The sequence below is a fragment of the Myotis brandtii genome, unplaced genomic scaffold (genome assembly GCF_000412655.1).
Source record: "Myotis brandtii unplaced genomic scaffold, ASM41265v1 scaffold312, whole genome shotgun sequence".
Lineage (NCBI taxonomy): Eukaryota > Metazoa > Chordata > Mammalia > Chiroptera > Vespertilionidae > Myotis > Myotis brandtii.
The window spans coordinates 3,285,967-3,302,209 of NW_005361955.1; the positions used below are offsets into that span (position 1 = coordinate 3,285,967).

The 16,243-nt window shown below is 41.2% G+C and overlaps 1 protein-coding gene across 2 annotated transcripts in view; it reads left to right on the plus strand.

The window, feature by feature from the left end:
- The first annotated feature begins 1,059 nt into the window (after positions 1–1,059).
- The window catches only part of TAMM41 (TAM41 mitochondrial translocator assembly and maintenance homolog), a 50,753-nt gene continuing 35,569 nt past the window's right edge, over positions 1,060–16,243 (plus strand). The window contains exons 1-4 of one of the 2 annotated variants that reach the window (XM_005870046.2): positions 1,060–1,381; positions 4,396–4,578; positions 6,951–7,043; positions 14,332–14,482. In XM_005870046.2, coding sequence (XP_005870108.1) covers positions 1,247–1,381; positions 4,396–4,578; positions 6,951–7,043; positions 14,332–14,482 — 562 coding nt within the window. In that variant the 5' untranslated portion in view covers positions 1,060–1,246. The other variant, XM_014542744.1, reaches the window with a different exon arrangement.

Genomic DNA, 16,243 nt, shown 5'->3' on the forward strand with positions numbered 1-16,243 from the left:
AACAGTTTCCCCACTCCAAACCAGGCTAACATTTGAGCCCAACAGGTCCCTGCTCAAAACACTTCCAGGACATAGTAGAATTGTAGGATGTGGACCCAGACCTAGGTTTTAGCTCCAGTTTTGCCACAAGCTGATGCGATCCTAACCACATTGCCTTTTCTCTCCGACTTAGCTTCTTCATCTCTAAAATGGAGGCAATCACTGCCTCCCACAGGACAGCAGAGGGGAGGGACTCCATGAAAAATTCACGTGAAATGCATCAACATTATTCAAATCTAGCTGTTACTACTTCTTTTATTTTTGAGAGGCAGTGTACGTAGGAAAAAGGAGAGTATTTGAAAAGTCTCTGTCCTGGAAGTCAAACTACATCCTGAATGGCCCTGTGATACTGAGCAAGTTTCTCTAGTTACACAAAGAAGTGAGCTCTCACCTGGGGTCATGTTTATTCACAGAAAACACTTAATGCATCCTTTTGTGAGATTAATGCCCAAGGCAAAGGGGGCATAATCTCTTCTCCACCCTTAATATTAAATACCAATATGAGAGGACCTAGGTGCAGTCCTTTACCATTTATGGAGCACTTTCATACCCATCATTGGACTGGAAAAGGGCTTTAATGGGAAGAAGTCACAGCCACATATTAACAGTGATAGTCTCTGGATTGGACGTGATTTTAATTTTATTTGTGTTTTCCTAAACTTTGAAAATCTGCACTTTTGTTGTTGGCTACAGATAATGGTTGCATAACATGATGAATGTACTGAATGCCATTGAATTCTACGTAAAGTGTACAATTTTGCTATGTGAAAACTCACCTCATTAAACAATCTTCTGCAATACCCACGCACGATTTTATAGTCATTTATTAAAATGTGGTTTGAGGCGAGAACAAAAAAGCAGTGCCATCAGCCAACAAACACTCTTCCCCAGCGGCAAGTCCAGCCTGCAGTGAGCTCCTCCGACCACCAGGGGTCTCCGCAAGCCCTTGCGTCCTCACACGCGGGCGGGCGCCTTCTCTTGCGCCCCGGGAGCGCGTGTGCGTGTCAGAGGCGTGGCAGGGTTGGCCGCTGGCCGGTGCGTCCCGCACGCAGGTTCTTGCTGGCCACTCCTGCTCGTATCTCCGGCTCCAGAATCCCCGCGTTCAGGCCGGTCCCCGTCTTTCATCTCCCCACCCCTAACCCCCTGCCGGGTGTCCGTTCCCCGCCCCGCTGGCCTCCGCCAAGGGTCCTGGCCTCAGCCTCGGCCCATGGCGCTGCAGGCGCTGCAGAGCTCGGGGGTGGCCTTCCGCAGGATCCTGTCTCACTTCCCCGAGGAGCTGAGCCTGGCTTTCGCCTATGGCTCCGGGGTGTACCGCCAGGCGGGGCCCAGTTCCAACCAGAAGGTGAGCCCGGCCCGGAGCCCGCCCCACGCCGAGCATCGGCCGGGTCGCACGAGTTTCCTTTCGCCTTTCATCCCACCCAGAGCCCTGGAGCTGCCTGTCTGCCCCGCGCCCTCCACATCTCAACCAGCCAAGTACAGACTTCGTATGAAAGTGCTCCTCGTCCCACAACGGCGTGAGCTGAGGTTTTAGGACAAGTAGGAGCCCACCTCCGTCCAGAGCAGGGGATGCAGTTATGTGGAGGGGAAAGCTGATGCAGAGGCAAGATGGTAGAAAAGAAATATTTGCCAGGTGCTGCTAGCTCGGTGTTCTGCACCTTGGCTGAAAATGCAGTTCTCAGAGAAGCTTTAAAAAAACCTGATGCCTGGGTTCCATCAGCGGAGATTCTGATTTAATGTGGGGCGGGCAGGCCCGGGCTTCAAGAATTTCAAAACCTTCCCAGGTGATTCTAATGCACAGCCGAGCTTGAGAGGGAACCTCTATGGCTGTAGGACAGCGGTTCTCAACCTTGGCTGCACATTAGAATCACCTGGGAATCTTTTTAAAATCCTGATTTCTGGGCCTCATCCTCCGGAAATTCTGTTTCTTTGTTATGGGGTGGGGCCACGACATTAGTAACAAAGAAACAGAATTTCCGGAGGATGAGGCCCAGAAATCAGGATTTTAAAAAGATTCCCAGGTGATTCTAATGTGCAGCCAAGGTTGAGAACCACTGCTGTAGGAGAAAATACAAGATGATCTTCGTGACTTCAGGAAGCGGAGGGACTGGTTGTAGGGCCAGGACAGGTGCAGTGAAGTCAGCTAAGTTAGTGGGGGACCAGTGGGTTTACCCAGGCGCAGGACATCGACCAACACTAGTTAGAATGTGGCCGGATCGCACTGCGGAGCTGGCTGAGCACAACAGCAGTGAGGGCACAGTTTTCCTAGTGACTGCAGATTTTCCTCTGAAAATAAAGTTTGCTTCCAAAGTGGAGACAAGATTCAAGACAAGCAGAAGAGGGACAGGCAGATATTTTTTCATTTAAACGAAGCTGTTTAAACGAAGCTTTCTATCTGGGCTTTAGAGCGTTTGCTGAATTAATGTAAAAGGAACAAAAGTCCAAGTAGAGTTGTCTTCTGTGTGTGCAACTGTTCTGAACTGTATTGCTATTTGCTCTAGTTCTTACACAGCCCAACAGTTCACTGTCATTTTCAATAAACTAAGGAAATGGAAGTGTGCAGATTGCCATAGAGTCTTCTCGATTTGGATACCTGGCTGTAATCTGTCTGGCCATCTATAGTGTTGCTTGGATTTGGTGTCTTCTACGTATACAAGTTTTTGTTGTTTTAATCCTCACTGGAGGATATGTTTATTGATTTTTAAAGAGAGAGGAAGAGGGAGGGAGGGGAGAAAGAGAGAAACATCAATTATTTGCCTCCTGAACACCCCAGACTGGGGAGAACCTGTAACCTAGGTATATGTGCCCTGACTTGGAATCCTGCAACCTTTTGGTGTATGGAACGATGCTCCAACCAGCTGAGCCACACCAGCCAAGGCTATACTAGTTTTTAATACTTTTTAAAAAACTGACAGCATATGAGAAATTATAGATTATACATGTATAAATTATAGGTTATAGGTAGTTATTTTTTTAAAACATTAACATAATTATACAATTTTAAAAAACATGTCCACCTGAAATCTTAAGTATCCAGTTTTTTGTGGATGACATGATGGGAAATCCAGAGCAGGCCTTAGCCTCCTGATTCTGTAGCCACCTCTTCATTTTTCCATGAAGATTTTCCTTTGAGCAGATGAAGAATTCCCTCCAAGAGAAAGTCCTTCCTTTGCTTTCCCTCACTTTCATTTCCTACAGTTAACAAGTCTTGCAGGCTCCAACACCTAAGTCTCTGCCTGATCAGTCTCTATGCCCTTCATTGCCTTAGTGTCTTTTCTTTCCTCACCTGGAATCTTGCAGTTGGCCTCCAATGTGGTTTCCCAGCCTGTATTTTCTCCTCCCTCCAGTAGGCTCTTCTGCAAGAGAATTTCTTACTATGGCATCCAGCCTGTCTGTCTTGTCTCATCTCCCACCACTCCCCTGCCTGCACTCTGTTCCAGCCATCGCGAACTCAACGCCGCACACAGAACATGCCCAGTTCTCATATCTACAGAGCGTTTTCCTCCAACAGGACTCCCTTTCCCTGTGCTTTTCCTGCTACTTCCACCAGGCCTGCTTTTTAAGTCTTGCACATTCTTCAAGACTCAGACTATCAGTCTTGAAAAATGTAATTTTATAGGGAGGTTTCTCCTTCCTGTTGACCCAGTTTTGAGTGAAATGAGTACATTTTGCATCCTTCTATCAAATCCATCTCCTGATGATTTGTCTGTTTCCTCAGTAGTCTTTGAGCTCTGTACTACTACCTCCTGATCTATCAGAGCTCATTGTAGGTCCTCAGTGAGTGGTTGGCACATGGGTGAGAGTTAACATTTCCCTTTACATAATACTGTATAGAGCTTATCCATGGGTTATTTCATCTGGAAGAAAAGTGGAGCATGTTCAGCAACATTTAGATGAAAGGCAGTGTAGAAGAGTGGCTCAGCACACAGAATTTGGAACCAGATTATATCTGCTGCTCGCCAGCTGTGTGTCCTTGGGCAAGGAACTTAGTCTGTGCCTTGTGGTTTTCTTCCAAAAAATTGGGATAGTAACAGTGCCTACCTTGTATGATTTGTTTTGAGGATAAAACGAGTCACTGTGTGTGTGTGTGTGTATGTGTGTGTGTGTGTGTATACACATATATAATATATAAAGTGTTTAGAAGAGTGTTGGTATGACAGTAAATGTTAAATAAACATTGTTGTAATGTGTATTGATGAAAACAGCTCACATTGGTTCCAGAGACTTGCTTAAATTTCTCTTGAAAATCCCAGGTCTTTTATTAATCATAATGGCAGAAAATTTTAGAACTTTCCACTATTATCTGGGTGCCTTTCCAGGAATTAAAATTAAAATCATTCTCTTTTCTTCACCTCCCAGAAAGCCATGCTGGACTTTGTGTTCACAGTAGATGACCCTGTTGCATGGCATTCAAAGAACCTGAAGAAAAATTGGAGCCATTACTCTTTCCTAAAAGTTTTGGGGCCCAAGATTATCAGCTCTATCCAGAATAACTATGGTGCTGGAGTTTACTACAATCCATTGATCGTGTGTGACAGTAAGGTAAGTGACTTTGGCCTTTGTCTTCTCTTGGGTTGTTATTAACCTTTGTTGTTAGAATACTAGCTAAATAGGTATGTTCTTGCAGTCAGGAAATGTTCCAGCTCCTGCTAGATGAAGGTGGTCAAGTGTGACTGGCTTTATTTTTTGCCTTTGGCCAAGTGGTTCTCATATATTAATGTGCATCGGAATTCCCTAGAGTGCCTGTTAGACACAGATTGCTGGGCCCCACCCCAGAGTTCCTGATTCAGTAAGTCTGGGGTAGAGTTTGAGGCTTTGCTTTTTTTTTTTTTTTTTTGGTAAATTGAGATATAATTGTCATATAACATTGTATTAATTTTAGGTGTACAACAGGGATATATGTACATATTATGAAATGATCACCATACGTTTAGTTAGTATCCATACCCACACATAGTTACATTTTCTTTTTCTTGTGATGAGAACTTTAAAGATTTATTCTCTAACAAGCTTCTTGCTGGTCTGAAAAACACACTTTGAGAACCAATGGTTTAGTCAGTGGCTCATTAAGGACCAGAGTGGAAATTAATCTTATCTATATGGAAGGACTGACATTCTTCCAGGAAGAGTTTGCAAGTGAAGAGGATATTATAGGTATTTAGGAGCATGTGGTGCCAAGTAGTAGGAACCTCTTGGTGCCAGCAGGTGGGTGGAGCTTGATGAATTGTTGGAGAGCAGGTAAGATGCCCGGATCCCGGCAGAGGGTTGTCTGGTAGCGGGAACCCTGCTGGACTGTCTTTCATATGAAGGAGCCCAATCTCTAGGAGGGCTGCCAAGAACTAGGCAGGATCCCAACTTAAGAAGACCACCGGGTACTAAATCCAGTCTCCTAGAGTTAAGCTGGGCTAAGGATGACATACGGGTTCCACCAGCTGTGCCAACTCTGCTCAATGCTGCTGATTGCTTAGAGCAGTCATACTTTGATGTGCAGTCACCTGAAGATCTTGTTGAATGCAGATCCTGATTCAGTTGGTCTGGAATGGAGCCTCAGATTCTGTAATTTTGTCAAGCTCCCAGGTGATGCTGATGTTATTGGTCAGTGGGCCACACTTTGAAGGCCAGGAGGGTGAGTACTGACTGAGCAAGATTTTGAAGACCTGTCTGAACTAGGCAGGAAGCTGTGCTGTGATTATTGGTGATGTCTGCATAACCGTTGGGCCCTGAATTTACCTTTTTGGTTGAGGGCCAATCCTGCTCCACCTGCACTTTGCAGATGAAAAAAAAACAGGGTTCATGGAGAAAATAACTTCCATAAGCTCAGGCAACTAGGCAGTGACAGGCCCTGACTTCCAGGCCAGTGGTGGTTCTATTACCTCCAAGCTTTTGCATGCCTACAGCAAGAAGGCTCCCTGCAAGACTGAGGCTAGAGTGGAGGGAAGGTTATTCAGCACAGCCTTCTGTGTGCACTTTAGTCATGCCAAGCGCGTAGCTTTGTTCTTTGCCCATAATGAATATTATGCTGAGCCTATCTCTAATTAGTAGTTTCAAACAATATTAAAAGGTCCAGTAACCAAATATTTGGGCATAATTATATGCCAAAGGGACTGTACTTTTTAATTAAATTTCTTTAGCTACTTCTTAGGTATTTGTAGCCTGAGAAGGCCATTGGGATACTGAAGTTCAACAGAATGCGGCCAGAGGTATTTGTTGAAACAAATGGGATTTTGTAACCTGGAACAACTGCATTCAGAGTTTGTACAAATTACTGTTGCATGAGCTTGACCATAATTCCATGTTCAGCACTGATAGATGTTGCTTTGTAATTATAAGTGTTTAGAATAGTCCATAGTGAAAGAGAAATTTACCATGTAATGGATGCCAGTAAAAACTTTTAATTATAAACAAAACTTCTTGTACTTTGTGGTAAAATGAACGTTGGAAGCCCAGACTAAAATTCAGGGACCTAGTTTTGTCTCTGCTACTAATGGTGCCACCTTGGGCTTGTCATTTATTCTCTCTGAGCCTCAGGTTTCTTATTTCTCAAGGGAGAAGCATGAAATATATTATAGCTACTCAAACTATCTGTGCTGAAGGACCAATTTTTTATTTCCAGCTCATTGAGGACCAGTACTAGATAGCCTCTAAGTGCCATTCTGCCTTTTAACATCACAAGAGTCTGAGTTAAAATAGTGGCCATGTCATCTCATATACCTGAGGGGACAAATCAGTCTTGGAAACGTATCCTTTGCAAATATTTTTGGTAGAGATGGGTACTTTACAAAGTAGGCATTTTGAGTGGCTTTGGAAATCAAGGTACTACTCTGGGCAGAAATGTATTTCTTTATATTTTTCATTTGCATAAACAGCAATACGGTCTTTTGCTTCTTTTCATGCCCATTTCTTTTCTTTTCCAGCTTATCAAATATGGGGTTATTAGCACTAGTATTTTGATTGAAGATCTCCTCAACTGGAATACCTTATACATTGCTGGACGACTCCAAAAACCAGTGAGTGTTTTATTGGCTGCCACAATTAGGGACACCTCTCCTCTCTGAACCTGACCTTACTTTGATCTTTGATTGCAATGAGATGGAACTCCAGGAAATAGAATTAAGTTTCAGACTCCTTTTCCTCTCTAAGAATTCATTGCCAAACAATGTCTAGATATTATCCACATTACTCCTGCCCTCTCTCTGTAGATTCTTCAATTGTCTGGATGGATCAGGCACAAAGTTAGTCCTTTTGGGCTGGAGAGAATGGCAGAAGAAATGCCCAGTGCTTCAGTGGAGCCTCTGTCAGTTTGACCCAAATCACCTTATCTTCTAGAATGTGTCATGGGGCATTGTTTGTCCACTGACATATCCCAGCAGTACCTGGTACAGTGCCTGTCACATAGTAATCATTCAGCAAATGTTTGTTGAAGAAATGAATGAACCAGGTAGTTATGCTGAGGGGAGTGGATTCTAATCCCCTTTATTATCTTCCTCAGGCCAATGGTGAGATAGTGTGGTAGGGTCCTTCCTTAATTGGGGATACTGCTAGAGGAGGCTGTAGAGGGTAATGTCCCCCTGGGCTTCAAAAGAAACAGAAAATAAACAAAACAGGAAAAGAGTGGAGAGGACTTGAACTTTTAACTTCTATTTGAAAATGTCATGTTTCTCCTTCATGCAGATATATAGTCTATTTTCTGAGAAAAGGTCTTTTCATAGTTTGAGAACTAGGTGACATAGTCACAGTTGCCAATCTCACAGCAAGGAAAAATTTTCCTTGTGCTGTCAGAGGGTCTCAGGCCCTAAAAGACAGTACATGGATTGTTGTTAAATGTCTCCCATAAGAGTGATTATGCTGCTTCTCCTTTTGTCAATTATGGCAAAAAGTTAGAGATTTATACAATTTTAGCTTACTTGGTTGTGTCATACAAATCGCTATTGATATACATGGCAGTCAAGATTCTCTGGCCTTGCAACTGGGTTTACAATTTAAATGTTTGTGGAATTGTGCACATAAAACATATGTAATTTTTTAAATCAGTGTCACACCAATAAATTCAATAAAAAGGAAAATAAATAAAATTCCATGTAGAAAAACAAATTTAAGGGTGTAGCTCATTAAAATGTCCAGAAACTTTGATAAAGGCAATAGTTCATTGATATATCCATATGTAAAAATTTGTCAGGCTGTATCTGTTAGACTTGTATACTTTATGTAATTTTTCAGTAAGAACATTATTTTTAAAGTTCAGAAACAATAGGCTTACCTAATTAATTTCATATCAATATAGATGAATTTCTCATTTCTAGGCTAGATAACTAGTAAAGCACATAATTAAGCAAAAAAAAATGCAGTTGAAAATTTATAAATATTAATTTTCTTTCCAGGTTTTTTAATTTACAAAATATGTTGCTTGACAGGAAGAAAAATGAATGTGGAATGAAAAGCTTAGGTCTTATTCATTCCTGCCACTTGTTAGCTATTTATGTGAACATGGGCAACTTGTTTTATCTTTCTGAACCTCTAATAATTTATCTGTAGAATGGGGACAACAATATTTGCCCTGTCTACTTCAAGAAGGTGTTGAAAAGTGGAAGCAGAATAGAAATACTAGAAAAGAACCAGACATTTTAGAATCAGACACATCTGTTGGGTCCCAACTCTGATATTCCCAGCTATGTGACCCTGTACCAGTGCCTTAATCTCTCTGAGCCTTGAAACATCGTCATCTATGGATAAGGCTGATCACACTTCAAAAGACATTTGAGAAATGCCTAGATCTAAAATGGCTGGCACTTAGTAGACACTCAGGAAAAAATCTTTCATTTCCCATTGTTCTTGCCCATCTCAGAGTTATTTTTAGATAAAATGAGATATTGAATGTGAAATTGTTATTCTCTGTACTGTGTTTTGTGCTTGAAATATTTCAATTAAAAAAAAATAGACATTAGGGCCCTACGGATGAGGCTCAGTGGTTGAGCGTCAACCTATGAACCAGGAGGTCGTGGTTTGATTCCTGGTCACGGCACATGGCTGGGTTGTGGGCTCGATCCCTGGTAGGGGGCATGCAGGATGCAGCTAATCAATTATTGTCTCTCATCATTGATGTTTCTTTCTCTCTCTCTCTCTCTCTCTCTCTCTCTTTCTCTCTGAAATCAATAAAAAATATACATATATTTTTATATTATTTATTTTTAAATATTTTTATTGATTTCAGAGAGAGAAGGAGAGGGAGAGGGAGAGAGAGAGAGAGAGAGAAAGAAAAATGATGAGAGAAATTCATTGATGGTTGCCTCCTGCACGCCCCCTACTGGGAATCGAGCCCATAACCCGGGCATGTGCCCTTGACTGGAATCAAACCTGGGATCTTTCAGTCCCCAGGCCAACGCTCTGTCCACTGAGCCAAACCAGTTAGCAAATACTAGTATATATATATATTTTTTAAATTGACATTAGAAAGCTAAAAATGCCACAAAAATCCTAGAATGTAAGCACTGACTGGAAATGACCTCAGATTTTTATCTAAATGCCATATATCCTGGTAATATAAAAACAACAATTTAAGACAAGTAGTAGCAGCTACATTTATATCATGCAAAATGGCATTTCTCAGCTAACTTGGAGAAGAAAATGTTATTGATAACAATGACTATGTGACCTCAGGCTTATTAAGCTTCTAGCAAAAGAAAATCAGGATATCTTTTAAAATCATTTGAAAGTGTTGGCTATAACACATGTTAAAAAAAAAATCATAAGTGGGTGAATTAACTCTTCCACCCACTCCTGCTCTTAGTTTCCCTCTAGTGGAACTCCCTGTTAACCATTCTCAAGACGACTGTCTTTAAACAAACTATTTTTACCTCTAGGTGGCAGCAAATATTAATCAAATGAACAAATCTGATGGAAAGAAAGAGTTGGTAGTATTTTAATAAAAAGAATGGGTAAATGTCCTAGGAAAGAATTGTGAGGATATGAGTGTGAATTCTTTGTTTTTATGTGTTTTAAAAGAAGGAGTTACATTTAATCACATTGTCTAAAGCTCTAAAATTATCTTCGGTATCGCTACTAGAATAGAATCTCTCAATCACTAGCAATTTAAGTGTTTAAAATATACAGGGGGTATAGGTACTTGCTGTAATTTCCATTTTTAAAAAATATGTTTTTATTGATTTTTTTTAAGAGAGAGAGGAAGGGAGAGGGATAGAGAGAGGGAAACATTGATGAGAGAGGAACATCATCAATCCGCTGCCTCCTGCACGGCTCCTATTGGGGATAGAGCTAGAAATCTGGGCATGTGCCCGGACTGGTAATCGAATGAGCATCCTCTTGGTTACTGGCCGGGTTACTTCCCATTTAATTTTGCTGTGAATTTAAACTGCTCTAAAAAATAAATTTTATTAATAAAAAAAGAGAAATATAAAGGAGTACCTTTCTTTAGACAATGGACATTTCCCTCCGTGGCCAGTGTGGTTCAGTTGGTTGGACACGTCCCCATGCACTGAATGGTTGCCAGAAGGATTCCTGGTCAGAGGCCCCTGTTGGGGGCTCTGGGCTTGATCACTGGTGGAGGTTGTGCAGGAGGCAGCTGATCAATGATTCGCTCTCATTATTGATGTTTCTCTCTCTCCCTCTCCCTTCCCCTCTGGAAAAAAAAATATATATATATACACACACACATACACATACATACATACAGACATATATACATACATACACATATATATAAAATAAAATGTGCAATTCAGTGGTTTTTAGTATATAAACAATTTTGCAACCATCATCGTATTGTAGCTATTGACTTACTTTTTGTGGATAGAAAAATCCCAGAAGTATAAAAGATCCCTCAATGAAGATGGAAAACTTGGCTCACTAGCCTTGGCTCTGCCCAGCTGTGAGCAAATCTTTGGGCCTCTAGCCTTTAAAATGCAAAGTTTGAGCCATTCATTTCCTTATTTAACAGACAACTAAGTTTCTTCTCTGTGTATGCCAAAGGAATTTTTTTTTTAAAAGCACCACACTCTTATTTTGGAAGAGTCAGTAGTCCAACAGGTAATTAATAAGGTTTCATCCAGCTCAAATGTTCAGTGTTTCTTTTTGGTCCTCAGGCAGTAACCATTTAGAAAAATTAACCTTTCTGGCCATTTGGAATGGAAAACTTCCATGGGAAGGGTCATTTGGTTAGTGGTTGGGTATTTGAACACTAGATAGGGCTGTGTTCTTTGTGACTATAACTTCACTGTTTGCAATTCAAGTACTGTCTCCATGTGACTGTATTATAGAGGAGACCACTTGTGACTTTCCCTTTTTTTCTATCATGAAAGGTACTCACAAATCTCTCGAGTTGGGCTTTTGAAAGTCCCTTCAAGTGTTGCCCCTTCCTCTCTCCAGTAAAGATTTTCTTCTTGGCAGTCGTGCTAATGCTATCTATGCGGTTCAGATGCGGGCATTTCCAGTAAGATACAAACAGCTATTCACAAATCTGAGGGCTTTCTTTTTTTCCCAGGCCTCTCTGGCAGTGTCCCAAGAGTTCACTGGCTTTTCACTCTGAACAACAAATAACAGTGCTGCTGAGACAAGTTCCTAGTTCACCTTACACTGGAGAACCAGATCAGCACAGTAGCAGAGTCTTCTGAATTGACATTTTTCCTTTGAGTAAGGATGCTTTTATTTACACTCTCTTAACCTTAAATAGCAAACAGACTGCTTTTTTATACCTAACTAGAACACCTTTCTTGGAGAATAAGTGGTATCACGTTGAATAGAATAATTTCCTCACACTTACTCATTTCTTTGCAACTTTGATTTGTTAGCATCTCAAAATAGCTTCTGTTTTCATGGAGTTTCTGTAAAAGCTACCAGAAAAAGATAGGGTGAAGCATTATTGAGCGGTCCTGGTAAATGAGGAATAAGAATTTGGAAGTGAGGCTTTACAGAGTTTTGGAAAGAGCTCTGAATGAATCAGGGACCCAGATCCTCATTTGTGTGCCACTGCTTCTCATGGAGAAATCTTTTAATCCTCTGGGCCTTGGCTTCCCCATGAGTAAGATGAGGAGGTTACCTTCCTACATCCATGGTTCTATATGGAATAAAAAGTTTAGGAAAGTTATTCAAGACATAACCATGTTATTGTTAGTTATTAATAGGACCTTAACATTTGTTTTAATAACCTTTAAAGAAAAGAAATTAACCAGAGCAGATCCCTAACTGAATGCATGAGAATAATTCAAAATATTTAGAGTTGGATTTGCCAAGCATAAGGGTGTTACCCTGATTTTGCCATCAACTCATTATGCAACCTTGGGCAAGTCCTGCTGCTGGGCTGCTCCTTGGTTTTACTTTTCTGCAGATGATTGCAATAATATTAAACTCACCCAAGTGCCGAAAGGCTTAATTAAGGGCTATTAAGTCCTTGTAATTACAAGGGAGGAGGTAGTAGTATTTAGAATAGAGTGGCTTACCTAACATATGAGAGGTTTTTATGTTATAAATGTTCCATTAGGAAAAAAGAAAGTAAAAGATAGAAGTTAGGTTTTTAAGTCTGATTTGTAAAATAGTTATTTTTTATGATTAAATTTTAAAAATATATTATACTTTGAGATACACATCAGTCTCTTTCCTTGCTGTCTTAATAAAATTTTAATTTGGAGTTTCTTATATGTATGTGTCTTTTATGACCATCTTAATTTTGTCAAAAATTATCTCTATTCAACAAATAAAAGGCAACTTAAGCCATGTCTTCTAGAATAGGAGGAAAATTTGCTGCCAGCAGTAAATGGTTTAGAGATGGTGGATACATTTGAGATATGTGGACTTCTAGACCCTTTCCTTATTTAGAAAATCATTCAGAAGGAGCATGATGGTTTTAAAAAATTGTGGCAGGAGTATAAATTGGTATAATTTGGCAATTCTACTTCTAAGTATATACCTTACAGCAGTGGTTCTCAAAATGTGATTCCTGGACCGGCAGCACCAACATTACCTGGGAACTTATTAGAAATGTACATTTTCAGGCCTCATCCAGGCCGACCGAATCAGAAACTCTGGAGGATGGGCCTAATATGCTTTAACAAGCCCTTTAAGTGATTCTAGTACTTGCTGAAGGTGAGAACCTCTGGCCCAGAGGAACTCCTGCAGTATGCACCAAGAAGCACGTAAGGAAGCTCACTTTTGCTAAGGGTTCATATGTAATATCTCATTTAATCTTCCCAACAACCTTATGTGCTTGATTCTGTTATTAACCCCATTTTAAGGAATTATACCCATAGTCACAGAGCTAGTAAGAGATAGAACTGTGATTGAACACATTCTCTTAACTTCAGTGCAGTCTTTAAAACCTAGGTTCTCAGAATAGACTAAAGCAATTTATATTTTCGTGAATTTGGGGAAAGTCAAAGACAGTAGCTTCTGCTATGTATTCAGAAGAAAATTTTGTTTTATTAATCAAGGCATTCACTAGTACAGGGGTCCTCAAACTACGGCCCGCGGGCCACATGCAAATACAAATATTGTATTTGTTCCTGTTTTGTTTTTTTACTTCAAAATAAGGTATGTGCAGTGTGCATAGGAATTTGTTCATAGTTTTTTTTTTTAAACTATAGTCCGGCCCTCCAACGGTCTGAGGGACAGTGAACTGGCCCCCTGTTTAAAAAGTTTGAGGACTCCTGCACTAGTACATTAGGCAGTTTACATTTATTATCTCATTTGATCTTTGTAACAATTCTGTGACGCATGTCTGTAATCCCCATTTTATAGATGAGAAGTTAAGTAATTTGCCCACAGCTAATAAATACCTGGACTTGAGGCCTTACCTATACCCAAAACGCATGCTCTTTCTATAGTAGCTATTTTTTTTCTTTTTCCTTAGTCAAAATCAGATTGAAATAGAGCATGAGCTACACACGTTATGCATGGATAACAGAAGAGCTGAGTTTTAAATAAAGGAGTAAAATTTTGCCTTTGTCTACCATAAAATTAAGTGAAGAACAATGAGATTATAAAATAAATGTTACATTTCCCAAAGGACATTTATTTCATTTCTACTGACTTCTTTTTCAAAACCCATCTAAGATAAATATTTATTTTGGAGTGTGTTTTTTTCCCCCCCTGTGTCATGATTTCTCTGATTTTGGCACAAAACAAGAGGTTCTGGGATTGCTTATTATAATAATAATTATTTTGTATCAACTGACCTAATATTCCAAGATCTTCAGGGCTAAGTTTGGGCCAATTCCATTGCATGCATAACCCTTTACCTTGAGCAATACTCTTCTGGAATTTTTCTTCTGAATGTTTTGCTTTTTTCAGGTGAAAATCATAGCAATGAATGAGAATGTGGCTCTTAGGGCAGCCCTAGATAAAAATCTGAAGAGTGCTGTGACTGCTGCTTTCCTCATGCTTCCCGAAAGCTTTTCTGAAGAAGACCTCTTTATAATGATTGCTGGACTCTCCTATTCAGGTCAGTAGGTTTGGTGTCCATATTTTCTACAAGAAGATTCGTTTGAAGACCGTGCAAACAGCGCTCCTCACTCTACACTGGAGCTGCAGCAACCTTAGTTCTGAATCCCTTTACTTCCTGTGTAAAAATCCAGTGATTTGCCTCCTTACCTCCACAGTCTCTTCCTTTCCACATCTGTACATAAATTACCCCAGGGCAATCTTTTTGTTGTTGTTATTGTTAATTTTTATTTTGAAACAATTGCAAACATACAGAAAAATTTCAATAATAGTACAGAAATCCCATATACCTCTCCCCAGATTTACCAATTTTTACATTTCACTACATTTGTTTTATCATCCTCTCTGTATCAGTGGGTTTCAAACTTTAGTGTGCAATCCTCTGGAGGGCTTGTTAAAATAGACTGCTGGGCCCACTCCCAGACAGCTGATTTTAGTAGGTCTGGGGTGGGGCCCAAGAATTTGTATTTCTAGCAAGTTCCTGGGTAATGCTAATGCTCCTTCAGGGGTCCCACTTTGAGAACCACTGCTCTCTCTGTATATGTAAATACAATGTATTATGTGTTGTTGTTTTTAGTTATTTGAGAGTATGTTACCTATCATGTTCCCTTTAGGCTAAGTCTTCAAAATGTGTTTCCAAAGTACAAGGACATTCTCTTACATAACCCCAGTACAGGTCTCTTCCTTTTTTTTTTCCCATTGCTTTCAGAGAGGAAGGGAGAGGGAGAGAGATAGAAACATTAATGATGAGAGAGAACCATCGATTGGCTGCCTCCTGTAGACACCACACTGGATCGAGCCCAAAACTCCAGCATGGGCTCTGATCGGGAATTGAACCGTGACCTCTTGGTTCATAGGTCAACGCTCAACCACTGAGTCATGCCGGCCAGGCCAGTTTTCAAATTCAGGAAATTAACACTGACTCAGTACTTTTATCAAACTGACGATCCATATTCCAAGTGTCATTAGTTGTCCCAATAATCTACACTAATAAAAGAGAAACATGGTAATTGGCGTACGACCGCTACCCTTTTCATTGGCTAATCAGTGAGTATATGCAAATTAACTGTCAGCCAAGATGGCAGCCGGCAGCCAGGCACTGAAGCGAGCAGGGAGGCTTGCTTGCTGCAGACTCCAACGTTCACCGCCTCACTTGCCGGCCTCTCAGTTGCAACTCTAAGCAACTATATACTATGTTGCAAATAAGAAGCTAAACAAAACCCCAGAAAAGGGCTTCCATTCAGCCGGGCTCGGACCGCAACATTGTATCTATGTTTTCAGCAGCGAGGCCCCAGAGCTAAAGCTGGCCCAAAAAAAAAAAAAAAAAAAGAGAAGAAAACAAGGAGCGGTTGGAAGCTTTAGTCACTCGCCAGCCGGAAAACAGCCCTCAGCCCCTCACCCAGACTGGCCAGGCACCCCAGTGGGGACCCCCACCCTGATCCAGGACACCCTTCAGGGCAAACCAGCCAGCCCCTACCCATGCACCAGGCCTCTATCCTATATAGTAAAAGGGTAATATGCCTCCCAGCACCGGGATCAGCGGAGCAGCGAGGCTCCCGGCACCGGGATCAGCATGACAGGGGGCAGCGCCCAAACCCCCTGATCGCCCTGCGGCTCTGTGTGTGACAGGGGGCGGGGCCACAACCTCCCTATCCGCCCTACTCTGTTCGTGACAGGGGAAGGCACCCCAACCCCCTGATCAGCCCTCCTCTGTGCCTGATAGGGGGGAGCTCCCCAATCCCCTGATTGCCCTGCGCCTCTG